Source organism: Pleurodeles waltl, chromosome 4_1 (genome assembly GCF_031143425.1).
Source record: "Pleurodeles waltl isolate 20211129_DDA chromosome 4_1, aPleWal1.hap1.20221129, whole genome shotgun sequence".
In the NCBI taxonomy this organism is placed as follows: Eukaryota; Metazoa; Chordata; class Amphibia; order Caudata; family Salamandridae; genus Pleurodeles; species Pleurodeles waltl.
The window spans coordinates 788,301,430-788,319,266 of record NC_090442.1 but is presented as its reverse complement, the minus strand read 5'-3'; the positions used below and the strand labels follow the sequence as shown (position 1 = coordinate 788,319,266).

Below are 17,837 nucleotides of genomic sequence, written 5' to 3'. Positions count from 1 at the left end.
CTCCCGCCGTCGCGGGAAGCGCTGTGTGCATGCCGGGAGGAGGAGTATCACGGGCAGGAGCCCTTTAACTATCTTCGCGCTCCCGCCGTCGCGGGAAGCGCTGTGTGCATGCCGGGAGGAGGAGTTTCACGGGCAGGAGCCCTTTAACTATCTTTGCACTCCCGCCGTCGCGGGAAGCGCTGTGTGCCTGCCGGGAGGAGGAGTTTCACGGGCAGGAGCCCTTTAAACTACCTTCGCGTCCCGCAACGCGGGACGCGCGCGGGCGGCGCCCGGGCAAAGCCCGGGCCAAGGGCGGGCCCGTCCTGCGCCCGTCAGCAACCAGAGGAGGCCGGGCTGGGCCACACCATTTTTATCCTGACTCCCGAGGTTGGTGACCAGCGGACGAACATACCTTACCTACCCGACACCTTCCTAATACAGGTGAGCAGTACTTTAGGCCCTCCTGGCGTCTCAGCTTTTCTTAATAAAAGCCCCAATAGAGCAAAAATAGGGTGGGAAAATGAGAGGAACAGCACCCATGGAAACAGACTGTCAAACTCTGGGGCTGGACCTAAGTGTCTTACCAAAACAAGATGGGCAGACGGAAGGGGGGGATGCCTTTGGAAAAAGCCGGTAACAACAAGACTCTAGATGGCTTCCTCCAAAAAGCGGTAGGGGCATTGGAAAAAGAAATTGAATTGGTGGAGCGCCGATTGACTGCTCCCCCACCAACGGATGCTCCATCGAAAACCCCACCACAACCTTTTTATCCACCAGTTTTTCAGCCTACACCGGCAACCCCACCTCCAATTACCCAAACTACCCGAATGCCCTTCGCAGAGCCCCTGGACAAAGCCATATATTCTTCAGAAACTTCACAGCCTATGCCAGATAGGCCTGCACCCTCCCCAAAGCACAGCTCAAAGGGCAAAAGGAAACGTGGGGAGGTGAACCTAAAGAATAAACGGGCCCGTGTTTTGAACTCCCCCAATCATACCGTGCCTACTCGGACCAAGGACTGCACACCTGCCCAAGCTACAAATAACGGCAGCCTGGACATAGCTTTTATAATAGATTTTATAAAAGACGAGCTTTCCAAAAAATTACACCCTATAACAACTCGCCTATCAGCTATTGAGGAGAAACTCGACGTTCTCATCAAACTCAATCAGCCAAACACCTCTACCTCATCGGATTTACAATATTCGCAACAACATCTTCCCCCATGCCCTCCAGCCAACAGTGCCAGCAGCCCTCTTCTACCACCAAGCACGGTTCACAACCCTCAATCACTTTGCCCTGATTCTTCGCATCAACCAGTGAAGACTTCTACTGCTAGACTGGCCAACTCCCCTAAAACATGGCACTCAAAGAGTGACCCTCTCTTCCCAAGGCGGACTGATGAAAGTGCTTCTTCCATAAACATGGACACAAAACTGTACAAGGACTATACCAACCCTCCAGCAGACCGGATGCATAGGGATCTAGGATCCAATATGAGAACCTTACACCTACCACCGGAAGCTTGCCCTTATGTGCTTGTTATCACAAATGTTCCTAAGCTTAAGCCTAATATCCCCGAATCATTTACAGAACTGAAAAATAAGACCATCCACTGGCTACATAAATATGCTAGATTTGCTTTCTATATGATACCCTCAATATTAATGGTGAGGCGGGTGGGTTGGGTGGGTCCACTCAAAAACCCCGGTACAGGGGACTGTATTGTTATTAACTTCAATGCGCCTTCCCTTGTCCAACAGATCTCCTTGAATGTGTGTCATTCCAACCCTCTAGGGGGAGCAACCTCACTTTGTAGGCTCCAGGCTTTTTACCCTCATAAAGCTGTACCAACTACTAAGGGGGTAACAATGTCACTCAGAGGTCCCACTAGGGTACAGATGCAGCCTGACTCTCAGCTGAGATGTAGCTCTTTTTCGCTCTCGCTCTCTGAAAATGATTGACTAAAAAACAGCACTGAGTACAGCTCACTTCAGCCTCAAGGTTCAAACATTTGGGATAAAAAGTACCCTATAGTCGGAAATAATGAAACTCACGAAATAGGGCAAGGCAACCCTGAGGTCGAACAAACCCCTACTGTAGACGCCAGAGACCCTACGCCAATTTCCGTACCTGCTCAGCCAGATCTTTCTAAGTGTTTTGAAAACTGTATTGGGGGTGCAAATAAGAAGCGCAAGGTGATTGAGACCAATTCAGCCACAGATTTATTAGATCTCAGCAAACTTGGATATCCACCACCATTTCAGACACTCGAATTGCTCACGCCACCTCCCGATCTAGACGGGACAAGAAATATTTTGGGCAATACAGTAGTGGGAAACCCAAACATGACTGGTATAGATACGATTGAAAAGGGTATAAAACTTCCCCACGGTACCCCATTGGCAAGAGAGAACTCTGTGGCCGAAGCGCCCCATGACAAAATAGATGGCCTAGATACCATCCTTAGTTGGAATATTGCAGGGTTGGAGAATAAAATGAACAACCCCGAATGGGGCAAATTCATAGAAGAACACAAAATATGTCTTTTCCAAGAAACATGGGCATTGGAGCCCAAATACAGAATTGGTTATAAAAGTTATTGGGTCCCAGCAACTAAGGTGAATTCAGGGAGACCCTCAGGTGGCCTGCTTATATGGCTCAGCTGTTCCTTTAAATGTCGGATTGAAACAATTGACTTGGGCTGCCCTGATTTAATGGGCTTATCAATACCATCCCTTAGCGAGAAACCACTCTTAATAATCAATATTTATAATAGGAGCCTGGGTAGCAAATACGAGTCCGACACACTGACTATTTTGGACAGCTTTCTTTCTTGTAAATCACCTTCCCACTTTATTCTTATTGCTGGAGATTTCAATGCTACTTTTGAACCCTACTCGCTGGCCCAGGAATTATACAAAGATGAAGATGCTTACTGGGGTATCCCTCAATTGGTATCAAGCAAAAGACCAAAAATAAATAGATTAACACACCAGGTTGTGGACATCACATTGGCACATGGCCTGCGGGCTTGCAATGGTCGTTCCCGCTCGGACCCTAATCTTCACCACACATTCAGGCGCGGGGCACAGAAGAGCCAGATAGATTATATTTTGCTTGATGTCCGCCTGTGGGGCTATATGGCTGACATGAACATTGTAGAACATGAGGAAAGTGACCACGAACCATTGATTTTATCTCTTAGGAACCTATTACCCGTACTTGAAGTTTCCTGTTCCAAGACCCACGAACAACAGCTCGCACTGACCAATAATAGACGAAATGTTAGATGGGAATCCCTGAACGCCGATACAGCCACCCTGGCATCTGCGTACAGGCAGTTGGCTGATCACATGGATTGTATATCTCAGCCTTTAGAAGATAGTGGTGGGCTTATAGCAGCCCACACACGATTTTTTAATTCTCTAAAAAATCTTTTTACCAAAGAGTCTGCAAAAGAAGTTAAAGAGAAGTGCAACACAAGGTGGTTCAACGCCGCATGCAGGGAAGCACAGCACAAACTGCTAAGAGCTTTAAGAGGAGGCCAGTCAGATCATATAAGGGAAGCCAGGAAAGATTATAAACAGGAACAAGGCAGAGCCCGCAGGACATGAGATGAATCTAGATGGGTTTCCCTCCTGGAGTCTGCTAAAACACATGGCACCTCGAAATTTTGGAAATTGGTGGCTGATGCCAGCAAAGAACCTAATCGTTCGCCTGGTGCCTCAATACTCCCTGCAGAGTGGACAGATCATTTTTCCAGACTATATTCTGGGATCACTGGTGTTACTTCCAGGGAATTTCCCCATATCATGATTACTGAGACCCCCAAAATTGAATTTACGTTGGCAGAAACTAAAGCTGCGATTGCTTCATTGAAATGGGGGAAGGCCCCCGGCCTCGATAAAATACCTGGTGATTTATACAAGACAAACCCAGATATATGGGACCCATATCTGAACCTTATTTCCAATGCGGTAACTGCAGGAGCACCTGTCCCGAGCTCCTGGATGGGAGCAGAGATAGTTCCCATCTTTAAGAAAGGTAACCCCTCCAACCCTGTTAACTACCGCCCAATCTCCTTAATCGACAACTTCCAAAAACTTTTTGCAAAGCAAATTTTGTCCCGCCTAGAAGAATGGATTCTGGAAACCAATGCTATTTCTGATTTGCAAGCAGGGTTTAGGCCAGCAGTTAGTACCATAGATCATGTGCTAAGATTCCTAACAATAAAATGGAAGACTGTGGAAGTAGGAGGTGGCAATCTTTTTGTAGTTTTTATTGATCTTAGAGCTGCGTTTGACTTGGTCCCAAGAAACCAGCTATGGCTGACACTAGCCAATATGAGTGTCCCACACGGCCTTTTGAAACTTATCACCCGACTACATGAGAATACTTATGCTCAAATCAGGAGCGGCAAGAATGGTTATCTAACAGAATCAGTCGCTATTGAGAGGGGAGTCAGACAGGGGTGTGTTCTGGCCCCAACTCTTTTCCTTCTATACATAAATAATTGTATTAAGTATTTAGCAAATTGCACTAATGATTCCCCAAAGCTGGCCGGGACCAAAGTTCCATGCTTACTTTATGCAGATGACACTATCCTCCTGTCCAAATCATCCATGGGAATCCAGAATCTGGTTAACCAGTTCGGTGTATTCTGCAGAGATTACGGGTTAGACATAAATCTCAAGAAAACTAAACTCATGATATATAGTCCCCCCCGAACAAGAAGCTTAGAGCAAATATAAAGATAGATTCAATTCCTCTGGAGAGGGTAATTGAATACGACTATTTGGGCATCAGACTATCCGATAAGGGCAGCTGGGATGCAGCTATAAGGAAAGGGGCACTAACAATCAGCCAAAGATGTGGAGTGATAGGACGCAAAGCTAGCACTGCAACAAGTCCCCCTCTGACCCTCATCTCTGAAATATACAAAGTCCAAATCCGCGCCGCGGCCCTATATGGAGCGGAACTTTGGGGATCTCACAGACAAATGGACACTCTTCAAGTCAAAGAAAATAATTTCCTTAGACACATATCCAGACTAGGGAAGGGTACGCCGATGCTCCCCCTAAGACTGGACCTGGGTCTAAATAGTATTAAAGACACAGCACACTTAAGACCACTTCTGTACTGGGTCAGACTATGGAAAACGGATGAACTCGAACCTTTCAGGTCAGCAGTTAAAGAATTATTGCCACCTTGCTATGGATGGGAAAAAGTACGATGGCTAAGGGAGATGAAAGCGGCCTGGGTTAAACTGAATTTATCCCATTATTGGGAAAATCCCGAGATGATTCCTGGTAACGCTAAACGCCTGATCAAAGACCGTTATTGGGAAAAGATCCATGAGGAATCTCTCGGCTCAAATGGGTTAGGTCGGCTGACAGCAGAGTTCCTGCTGGTTAAGCACAAACCTCTGCCTGAAAGCTTCCTGGATCTCCCTATACCAGCCCGTGCTCGCTCTTTATTACTTAAGGTTAGATATGGAACATTGGCAGTCAACAGCTTCACGGCCTGCTGGTCGACCAATAGTTCCTTATCTGACAAATGCACAAACTGTCATCTATGCAAGGAAACTTCTGAGCATGTTCTATTTTTCTGTCCTTTGTACAAATGCCCCCGAGGGAAGTGGATTACCCCTCTGTGCAAAACACTGTCAATACAAAACCGTAACAGTGCATATAGAATATGTAAATATGATACTTCCATGCTGATAGTGAGTTCTGTTTCTAAATATTTGGCAGCAGCATGGAAAATCCGCAGTAGGATCACTACAGATCTTAATCCACCGGTTGAAGTACAGTCTAGAAGTTAGCGAACTAGCACCCTGTTATATTAAGTCTGGGATTTTAAATAAAACTATTAGTGCGACCTATCGAGTTCAAAAGACTGTATCCCCGAGCATGCTGTCTAATGGGTTACCCCAACAGAAGTGACCTATAGCTCCTCAGCATATACAATTTTACAAATGGTAAGATGCAATTTATTTGATCAACTTATTCAATAGAACTGATTAACTTAGGGCATCATTTTCCACTGGTTGATTTTTAACTTTTGCTAACAGGAGCTATCGTATGTAGTTTTTATGTCTTATTCTTATTGTATAAACCCATTTTTAAATGGTTTTTATGCTCTTAACAACTGATCAGTATCATTTTAGCATTCAGCGTCTTGCATAGGGTAAGATCCAGAGACTATTTTGAGAGTCTTGTCTTAACTATTTATGAAACCTTTTATGTAATTTTATGAACTTCTTTCCTGTATTAATTGCCAATGTCCTTTTTATATATATTTTTTTTTTAGTATGCAACGGTTTATGGCTTCTACCTTTTTGTATGTATGATTACTTTTAACTTCTCAAATGGTCCAAATCTGGACCGAATAAACTATTGATTGAAACATATTTGACCTTTTGGCAGTGTTTAACTGTTTCCCAGATAAGTTAAATGACTGCTCATAAAAATATTTGCCAATATATACAAGACATTTAGCCACATACATTGAATCTATTACATTCTTGGATACACTCGCCTCCTGCACTTTCAAATCAGTATTGATATCAGGACAACTGCCAAACACCCCAGCTTTCAAACATTCATTGTAAGGCATTACAATAGTGGCCTGTGAAAAGAGCACCCCCACCATGCACATAGGATAGTGGTGAAAATATGACACAAGACTTTCAACATAACAGCAAAATACAAAGCTGCAACATGTCCCTTAGTAAAGTGTAATACCATCAGCTAATACTGGCTTTTTATGCAACTGCACTTTACTACTGAGAGTTTTTACACCACAGTTACAGTGCCAAAATGTCAGGTCCCAAAATACAATGTAATGACTGGTAAAAGATGTGCCTTAATGTGAGGACTTCACCATGGGGACACTTGACAGCTAAGACTGTCCAACAGCAGCACAACCTTACTGTAGTGAGGCAAACAGTGGTGTGTATGCTTGAAGCATTCATTTTCAAGTGCACTTGTATTCAGGGCTACAAATTATTCTTGTGTACGTCAAACTTTTCAAGTTTTCACAAGATACTATGCTGTTGGTAGAATTGACCACCACTACAGTGGCATAATACTCAGTAAGGAGTAGGTGAATTACCGCCAAATGGGTTCAGAAAAGTGTTTATTAAAACTTGTCAGTACAGCACTCGTACTTGTTTAATCCATTAATAGTCCTGTAAACCAGACGGAGGGACTGATTAGGAGTTTGGCAGATGGAAACACCCATCTTAGTTTTGGTCCAGGGAGGACCTGGCCTGGCAGTACAGGCTGTACTGTTTCCATGGGGAACAGGGAAAGACTGATTTGCATATGGCTGGGTCCAAACTGGGGTGGCATGGTGAGCAAAATAACTATGGATTAAACCCAGATCTGTGACTGGGGGCAAGTGTTTGAAAAGTTTCAGCACTCCATCCAGCATCCTTTTGTGCCGCATGCCACGGACAAGGGGAGTGCATGGGCCCCCCTGTGGCTCCCTGCACTTGTTCTCCGCCAGCCTTTTTTATGGCAGTTGAACCGCCATAAAAAGGCTTGAGGAGAACTAGCTTGTAATCAGCAGAGCGGTGCTGCCTTTAGCGCCACCATGGCTGATTACAACCTGCACTGCCATCAGCCCCTCAGGATCTGAGATCCTGGCAGGGACGGCAGTAGGTTGGCAGGTGTGCCCACCAACCTCGTAATGTGGCCATCAGAATGCACAGCCGCGGCGGGCCGACAGTCACCGTGAGTCTGGCAGTCTTCGGACTACCAGCCTCGTATTCAAGCCCTGAGTCCTGACTGGACTGCATGAGTGTGAGAGATGGTAATGAATTTGAGTCAAATGCACAGACTTTTTATGCTTAAAGCAGTCTAATATAACTGTACACACAGTGCATGGGAAGACCCTACGGACCATATTTATACTTTTTTTGCACCGCATTTGTGCCATTTTTTTGATGCAAAAGCGACGCAAGCTTACAAAATAGAATTGTATTTTGTAAGTTTGCACTGCTTTTGCATCAGAAAATGGCACAAATGTGGTGCAAAAAAAGTATAAATATGGGCCTACATAACCTACATTATATCCCCATAACATTAAATATGTGCTTTATAGCAATTACTGCATAAAAACAAAATGTTTTGGAAACACTGAAAAAACTGTTTTTGTCTATTTTGTGGGTTAAGCAGCTGAATAAACATGGATAAGCAATGATTTCAAAAGGTTTGTAAACCACTGATAAAACACAACCAAACATAGGACAGCATGCATACGCCCTACTGTAACTATAAAAGTTGATATGTCACTGTCTATATTTAACTAGAGAAAATTCTGTTTTAAAATGTTATCCCTTCATCTGGGATAACAATTCAATAATAACCATCTCATTGGCCACCCTGATATTGAACAGAAAACCTTAGGAACGAGCTAGAGATTTGTATCTGTACACTGGAACTTGTCCCCTATAGTCCTATTTAAAGTAAACATGTGGACCCCATTGCTACTAGGTGTTTCTCTGGCAAATGCAGTGGAGATGCTTCAATACAGACAGGATTCTGAGCCTATATTTAAATAACTTTTCCTTTATTGAGTTGTTATAGAGCTCTCCAAAATTGCACTTAGGCGTAAGCTTTGTGTAATTATTAAGGATCAACAATCCATGACTACGCCTAGCTTGGGCGATCCTGTCCTCCAAGAGTGACAGGGTTTTAGTGTTTGATTTTGTCATTCTTTAAAATTCCACCATACTCAATGGTAGATCCCATGCTGAGGAAAAGCCCTGATTAGTTGTGGCTAATTTAATGTTAAATAGGCTCTTACTTGTGAATGGGCCCTGCCTTGTATGTCAAGCCAAAGGTGGTGAGTTAAAGAGTCCTCGCTCACTAATTTAAAGTTGTTGCAGCAGTTCACAAAAGCAGCCAGGGATTGTTTATCAAGACCAAATTCAAGTCTAATATGGGCAGGAGACATGTATGTTGGTATTTTAAAGATGATCCTATAAATGTTCAATATTATTTTTATTCAGAGTGATACTCTCCCAACCTCTCAAGGATTCACTCCCATATATATGGGTAGATTGTAGTGGCAGTGTTATATTTGGACATTTCAGTTTTCTATGCAAAGCTCCCAAACCTGCAATGAGAGTGTTACCTTTCCTTTTGATATCTTCCAATTGTTTGCAGAGCATTCCGTTAGCATTAAAAAACACACCTAGGTACTTATACTCATTGATGGATTCTAACTTATCTCTACCTAGATGCCAGGTATGATGTTTGTTTTTTTGTTTATGGTTAGGGTTTTGGTCTTTTTCATGTTTATTATCAACCCATTATCTCAGAATAAGCTAGAGTTGCATCCAGAAGCTGTTGTAAGCCCACTTTTGTTCTACTGATTAGCACAAAAACATAAGCGTAAAGTAAGTTGGAAAGTTAGATTCCTCCAAATTTTGGGGCATGATTGTTGCTCTTATTTAGTGCTGATAGAAGATCAGACAGGAACAAATTGAAGCGGGTGGGCACAAACATGCAGCTTTGCTTTAGACCATGCGTTGTTTTATTAGCATTAGACAGGTGGGAACCACCCCTCAATTTTACCCGGCTCCGCATGTTGTTGTGGAGCCTCTGTATTGCTCTTAGCAGTCCCAAAGGAATATTCAATTTTTCTAGATTGTGCCATAGCTTCTCCCTATCCGCCCTGTCAAAAGGAGCTTTATAGTCTATGAAGCATAGATCCATTGTTTTTTTTGTAAGTGATTTCAACGTCAGTAAGCAGGGAGAAGACTATGATGTTGGTTGCTGTTCCATTGCTTTTGGTAAAGCCCATTTTATTCAGTGGCTTTATTGCTTTATCTGTGGCCCAACGACAGAAGTGTTTCCAGTAAGGCACCAGCATAATATTTGGCCTTATTATCCATTAGGGCCACCAGGTGGTTGCTTCCTGTATTGCTTTTCTCTCCTTATTTAGTGGTAAGATTATAGAGCTATTCCATGAAGTGGAGATATTGTTACTGCATAAGGTGTAACCTAAGAGTGGGAATATTTGGTCTACCCAAAAAGTGGGCTCTTCTTTATAGATTGCAAGGGGAATCCCATTTGGTCTGGGCAACTTCTGGTCATCCCTTAGATAATTGTCTTTGCCCGTCACCCCGAAAAATGTACTATTGCAAGAACCTACAGGGCTGTGACTCATATTTCGACGGGTGTCAGCAAGGGACTACTTATTTTGTTTACTCAATTCAAGCAGATTACCTGGAGGGAAATCTTTGTCCTCAAAGGTATTATTTTGAAGATCCTCAGCAGAGAGGTAATATTTCTGTTTACTTCACTCAGACTGATTGAGCACTGGGAGGTCTCTTCCTGTGTGGTTTATACCCCATTTTAAAATGCTTTGTAAGAAAGTTTACCCATGTGGATTCTGGGATGTTTGACTTTGTCACTCTGGATGAAGATCTATTAAAATAATTCACCATCCACCAGAAGAAGGTCAAGTTCTTCCTTTTAATGTCCCACAGCAGTTTCCCAAAAAGTTGTCATTTTGATGCCTTGCCAGTTCCAGTTTTTTCAGCCTATCTTTTCTTTCTTAAGTTCAAGATGTGTCACTCGCAAATATTGTGTCAACAATATCAAGCATAAAATATTGAGATGGTGAGTTTCCATAGGTAAGTATAAACTTACTTTACTTAATCCCACATATGCATGCTTAGACAATATATAGATTGTCAAGGTACATAGATGTGAGTTAAGAATAGGACATCTATATATGTACCTATATGAACTTACCTTCTCAATATTTATGTCCTCAATTTTTTGACATAATATCCTGGTACCACAGTATTTCTGCTGTTGATGTTTTTAACATAAAACCCTGCAGCCAATAGCCTTTTTTCAGGCTGTAGATAATGGGAGCACATATCTCCTTCTAACAGCCGTCTGCTCTCTCTAACAATTGTTCATATGGCAGCCTTCTTTCTCCCTCTACGATTGCTGGCCTCTAACGTTTGCTGGTATAGTACTTTTCTTTCTTTAAGATCTACAAATCTGTGTTTTCTTCACTATCTCCACTGATAAAAGCGTTTCTGTCGTGGCTGGTAATCTTTAGAATTCTCTTCTGCTATGCCTGTGGATTCAACCCTCCATTACAATTTTCGGAAAGCAGCTAAAGCTGCTAAACCAATAATATATACTGTTCTTCCATTTCTTGATTTTCCTTTGAGTCTTAGCACCAAGAAGTTCTACTCTTCTGTGCACTCTACAAGTATAGGTGCAGATTTAAGGAAAGTGGCGCCTACTGCCACCATTTGTGCGCCGTATCTAAGTTACAGCTCATGCGCAGGATAGGGGGCAATAGCATCAACATTTTTGATGCTATTGCTGTACTGTTCAGGGTTAACGACAAAATGTTAGCGCTAACCCTGAACAGTGTATAGGAGCCCATTTTAAACAATGGTATGCCCCCTTTTAATGCTTGCTCTGAGCAGGCATCAAAAGTGCCGAAAAAATTATGCAAAGAAATCTCTTAGATTTCTTTGCACCATTTTTTTCTGCTCCCCCCTAACGGGGAACACCCCCTTTGCATACATTATGCATGGCGCCACTTTGTAAAATGGCATGGGGAAAAGGCCACCTTAGCATTAAAAAACTGACCCTAAGGAGGCGCTAAAGTGGTGGTAGGCCCCCTTAAATCCGGGCCATTGTATATGATACAATCTAAATAAGCTTAATATCGCCTAATGCTACTTCCATTAAATCTCTTTTGTGACATTGGTTTAGTTGCCCAAACATAAATTACATTTTTTGTGAATTGCAGTAAGGTCCCAGCGAAACAGCTGACCTCATTATCCATTAGACTCACCAGGAGGTAGTTTCTGGGATTGCTTTCATCTCCTCCTTTATATATTGGTGAGATTATAGAGCTGTTCCATGAAGTGGTGATATTATTTCTGCATGGGATATAATTGAAGAGAGTGGATAATTGGTCTGCCCAAAAAGTGGGTTTTGTCTTATAGATTGTAGGGTTAATCCCATTTGAGCCCGGGCCCCTTCTCGACACCCCTTAGATAGTTGCCTTTGAATGTAACCCGGAATTATGAAAAATGTTCTATTGCAAGACTGTACAAGGCTGTGAATCACATTTCGATGGGCTTTAGCAAAGGGATTTTTGTGATTGTGATTATGATTTGCTCATTGGTTTATATTCTTCATATGGAGACTTAGGTACACATTGAATTATGCACACACACTAAACCTACCTTTTGTAGAGCTGACTTTCATGCACAGAAGCAGTAGGAACACAATACCGACAATTTGAGAGGCTTTCATGCTGTGAAAATAAAAGTTAAAGTTTGTATCACAAAGTTAAGTATGTATCAGAAACAGGCCAGCTAGGAATGCATCTGGTTATCTGTAAACTGGTAAACTCACTGCATGCAGTTTCAAATCACAGACTCACAGTTATAGTGCTGGAAGCAACCCTCTGAATGGTAATCTTGTATGTTCTTCTTGACATGTTGCAAGAAACTTTGTTGTACTGAAGTACTAGGGCCTGCTGGCTTATTGTACCCCCTGCCTTTGTTCAGGGTCCATCACCATACTAATTATTGGATCCTCCTAGATCAAAGGGGCCTTTTAATGAAAGCATTTTTGAATATTCAAAGTAGGTCTTGCGTAGTACTCTTTTACATACTCACAAATGCTGTTCACTAACGGACATTATCTTCTACAATGTGGGGAAGAAAGGGGAGGGGCATACACATTTTAAAAGACATCTACAAAAGGGCCTGATACTATTCACTAACGTTACACCACATCTACTCCAGTAGTATAACAACTCAAACAGACTGAAATCTACACCAATCAAGCCTTTGAGTAAGCCACAGACCACACATGGTCACTCCCACATACTGCAAAGTAATCCCATGCAAATCAATAGAGGCAAGGAATAAGACTACCGACATGCAAGGACAAAAATAGAAGGCAGACATAGTAAAGAGTAAATACATATCAATAAGCTACATTCCCTTTTAACACAACTGCTAATGCAAAATCATCCTCCACTATATCTATCTGGAAACATATCTTACTTTACATATTTATATGGCACATTTACATAGAACTATGAAGTAGAGGTAGAATTATTCTCCACCCTCTTCTACATTGGTGGAGAACTATGCACTTGAAGAGGAGTTTCCCTCCAAACTCAACAAAGAAGAAGCTGCACACAGGAACAGGAAGTAAGGTTATTTCTGAGCCATACTTGGAACAGAGAAGAATCCGCCTCCATCCTGATGCACCTTCAATTTCAAAATGTCTGGGGAGCGATGTGAGGGCTCACAGCTTCTCTCTAGAAGAATTAGAGGTCATTGCGGAAGGCGTACTCCAAAAATGCCTTCAGCTTTATGGATAACAGGGCTTCTAGCTGAGCAATGCACCATATGGACATCTGAACAGAGATCACTAGGTACTCCAATACAATGGGAGTACACAGCTGTCAAGCCAAGGAGGTACACAAGCATTGGGGGGGGCGTTGATGCTGTGCACAGCAAAATGCACAGGATGTACTGAAGATATGCTTGATGCGCTGGGGGGATGGTGCCAGCACCATGCTAGAACCCCAGGCTCCGTTCATTGCACGAGGTTCGTTAGAACAGTAGGGCCAAACCTTCACACTTAGAGGGAGGTTCATGAGCAGCAGCACTGCATTACGTGACTGTAGATAGAAACTCTGCTTGGAAGCATTGCTGGATCATATCAATATTTTCTGTATTCCATGGTATCATGCAACATGTGTAATTTACAGTATGCGGGCAATATAACTGTTGTCTTGATTTGTTAATTTTTCTATAATACATGCATTAAATGTAGAGGTATCATACATTAGCACACAAGAATTTCATCCTGATAATTATTTTTTAGCATTCTGAAGGATGATCATGTCACCATGGCCATATGTCCTTACCATGGAACTTTCTATTGATATTAACCATTCATGCCACACCTACAAGTCATCACATGTAACTCTCTGAATCATTCTTCCCTTGCTGTAAACCATCATGATGTGAATGTGAATTGGCAGCAGATGAGTAAGTCAAGCTATCTCTTGTGCAAAGCTCCCATTTGTTTATGTTGAGTCTGTGCTACACCTGCACATCTGCACCTTTGTTGACAGTAGTCACCCACTAATTAAAGACACATGCGAAAATATCAACCTTGCATGGGACACATTGTCACATTTTGCCTACATGACTATTACAATAATAATAATAAAATAAATTGTTCTATACATGAATCAGTGGGCATATGCACACATAGTTTCTTGCTTTCTTGTACTTCCTTTTTAGAGGACAGCCAAGAAGGAAGTGGGGAACAACAGGATCATGGGCAAAGAATGAGAAAGGCCTAGGCCACTAGTTGTGGCATTGTCTAATATCACCAAGAAGATGAGGACACACAAAGTTTGAGTGCAACCTCCCATAGTGTGACATAAATGACAAGTCAAAAGACTCCAGGAAGAGGCTGATGACACAACGGAGTAGGTTGATTGATTCAGACACTGCCTTTCAGGTGGAGAGAGATTGTAGGAATACTCACTGCCAGAAACAAGAATCAACAGTGGTGTTCCAGGGACAGACCCATCCATCATCTTGACTTGAAGCCGCTTCATTTTCAAGTAAAGAAGCCCTGACAACACTGGGGAGTGCATCTGCACCCCCTGTATCCTCTCCACTCTCAAATAATGCCTGACAAGAAGAATAGCAGCTGACAGTGAGATCCAGACACCATTGTGCCCCGGACTCCTCTGATCCCTCTTGTCTGGCAATACCCACTAGTTACGTTAACATAGCTTTTAGGGAGGCCATCAGGGAGCTGCAAGTTAGGTAGCTGGTGATCTGTGAAGGTCTTGAAACCATGATGAGAGCAGTCAAGGCCGTCTAGGATCGCAACATCTTGTGCCTTCTGGACTTCAGCCATCACTGGCTATACCCTGATCCACTCCTCCCCTGCTTTTGTCAACCCCTCAGCCCCCCAAACTACCCCGATGTATGGTACAGCTAAAAAAGATGTTAGGTACTGCTCTACAACATGCAATGCCTGCGCCTAAGGAGGAGATTCAAGTGGTCCTACTCTCTGACTCTGAAGAACACCAGAAAATTTCGACCTAAAACACAGGACAGCGTCTGGGTTGGGAGAATGACTTTTGATTTATTTTAGACCTGTTGGGTTATAATGTGAAAATGAACATTATGTTGGGACCATTATAATATTTGTTAGTGCTATTGTTTTGAATATTTTTCTTTATTTTCATCACTGGGCGTTGCATATAGATTCTTCTCCTATTCCTAATCTGTTTTTCTATGTTGCCCACCACCCTCCAAGTTGTTTATCTCCTCTCTGACTCAGGCTTTATTTTAGTTATTTCTCCCCTTGGAAGGATAATTGATGTGTTTACATCATGGCCAACCACAACCCTAGAATCAGATCCTGATGTATGGTTCTCTACTGTCCTTCCCCTCCAAGTTCATCCATTCCCCCCTTCGACTCAAGCTCAATTTTGGTTATTTCTCCCTCTCTGAAGGACACTTGACATGTGTACACCATCCCCAGAACCCCTAACCAATTTAATTTTTTTCATTCGATTTAAATATTTATTTTTCAAATCTTATTTAGATGTTTTGGGGCTCTGTCCAGCAGATCTTGGCATGCCTAAAGTCAGACATCTGTGTTTTGAACCTGGCAAATCGTGCAACACAATGCATGCTATTACTCGCATACATCCCCTTTTCAAACCTATCCACAAATGAGATGATTCACAAGTGGAAGGTAGGTCAATTAGTGTTTATTTTAGTATGTTTAAAAATAAGTTTTCAATACATATTCAATGGGGTGAATGGTTAATACAGAACTCGAGACGTGTTATGTGAGGACGGGTCAATGATTGGTCAGTAAAGTCACCATGGGAGTGGTGGATGCTGTTCATGCTGAAGGGAACTCGAAGGGGACATCAGTGTGTCAGGATACTCAATACTGGGTTCACAATGGTTTGATGGACAGGTTGTGGACTAGTAGCATGTGGAATGGTGGAGGTGGGTGGAACCTGCAGGTGATTGTTGACGTCTAGTTGCCTGACACAAAGGACTACCTCCTGTAAATGCTCTTTGGCCTTCTCTAGTATGTCTCAAACAGCATGTTGTTGTCAGGAATCAGTCTCAGACTTGGAGATCTACAGGGGTCAGGCCTACAGAAATACATTCACAGTCATTTAGGACATTTTTATCCAGGGTCCTAATAAAATGCAGCAGAGTCACACACATACACAGGCTCTGGACAATGGGTAGATGGAAACTGGGAAAGCCCTCTAAGACAGGGGCTGCTAAGCTCAGACCTGAAGGGTAAGCTGTTGGTTTTACGTCCAGGCTACAGGAGGCAGTTTTAAAGACAGCAAGCATGGAGAAATATGCTTGACAACAGCCGCTGTTGGGTTTTATCTGCTTTCGACTCAGTTCGCACCCATTTGGTCTGCAAACACATTTGATGTGTTTTTTCTTCTCACCCTTCACTCAGTGGTTAGGTTCCTTTTAGGCACAGCTCTACCAGTTTTCCCTTCTCTGTTCCACTGCAGTTTCGTAATATTTGTTAGTTGGCATCCCTCCATTATTTGGTGATTACATACCAAAACGTCTACGACTGAAGATCCATTGGTCCTATGCTTCTGGACATTTCGGTTCGGTTTCGGTCCTTATGAAAGGGGGCTCGTTGCAAAGCTTCCAGTACTTGCAGCTTTAGAGAGATTCAGCCTTGTTTCTAATCTGTTGTGTACTTTCTCTATAGAAACCCGAAGGACTAACGAGACTTGGTGAATTCCTAAAAACTGGTGAGCCTCCTTTACATCAATACCTCGCTCCTCTCTCTCACACACGCATACTTTCCCCGGGGTGTTCAGGTGTGCCAATTATCATGCAGAGTGAGCTGTTTTATGAAGAAAAACGGATTGCCTCCACTTTAGAGAAACTACAACCAGTCTCGAGTTCTGACAACTAGGATCTCTGGATGTCTCTTATGATTTCTCTCACTCTCTTTGCACAGCTTTGACTACTGCTTCATTCAGGTCTGTGGTCTCTTCCTTCTCACCTCACTATTATTACCTTCCGAGCTTCTCATCTTATATATCAAGGGTTGTCTACATGCGTCGCAAGTACTCTCTCTGTCCTGTGAGCATTTTGGCGAAGAGTAAAAATTGTAGATTGGTAATTGTGACTATAGGGGATTGTTTTCACCACAGAGTTTAGAGCTTCGCCCTAAAGGAGGAACCGACGCTCCTGAACCCCCAAAATGACAATTTAGTTAGTGGACAACTTCACTTATTATTTGATTTTTCAACTTTTCTTTTTAGTATTCGGGTTAAAAAAATCTGTAAAGTGTGTTAGAGAAGGAATGACATATTTACAAACAAACATTTTCTACACCAGTCCTGCACTTACCTGCTATGAAGAATGAAAGCCTCTCTTCAGTATTCTTTGCTGGACCTATTTGGTTCTGGGAAGTGGCTGAGAAACTCGCTTTTTAAATAAGCTCTGCCTGCTGGTGTTTGCTGACGGCGTCCTCCAGTTTTGCTCAATCTCTTTAAAAATCGATGTAGTTGGCACCATCCAGAGGACAACTATTCCAACCTGGAGGTCATCCCATTCGGAAGCGGGAGGGAAGGGTAAGGTCCAGTGGAGTATTCCATGGGCTTTGGTTGTGATATACAATGCCCACGGTCACCTACACACCAGACAGTTCAATACGTGCTTTCTCCCACCAAACCCAGCTCACCGGTTAAAGTTGGGGTTATGTGTATTCCCACTGAGTAAAATAAAAGCATATTTC

The 17,837-nt window shown here is 42.8% G+C and overlaps 1 protein-coding gene across 1 annotated transcript in view; it reads right to left on the bottom strand.

Annotated features, from left to right (window-relative positions):
• Positions 1–17,560, bottom strand: part of LOC138288178 (uncharacterized) — a 77,305-nt gene extending 59,745 nt beyond the window's left edge. The window contains exons 1-2 of the mRNA XM_069229502.1: positions 17,450–17,560; positions 12,224–12,294 (exon numbers count right to left, since the gene is read on the bottom strand). Coding sequence (XP_069085603.1) covers positions 12,224–12,293 — 70 coding nt within the window. The 5' untranslated portion in view covers position 12,294; positions 17,450–17,560. The remainder of the gene's footprint in view (positions 1–12,223; positions 12,295–17,449) is intronic.
• Positions 17,561–17,837: the final 277 nt, after the last annotated feature.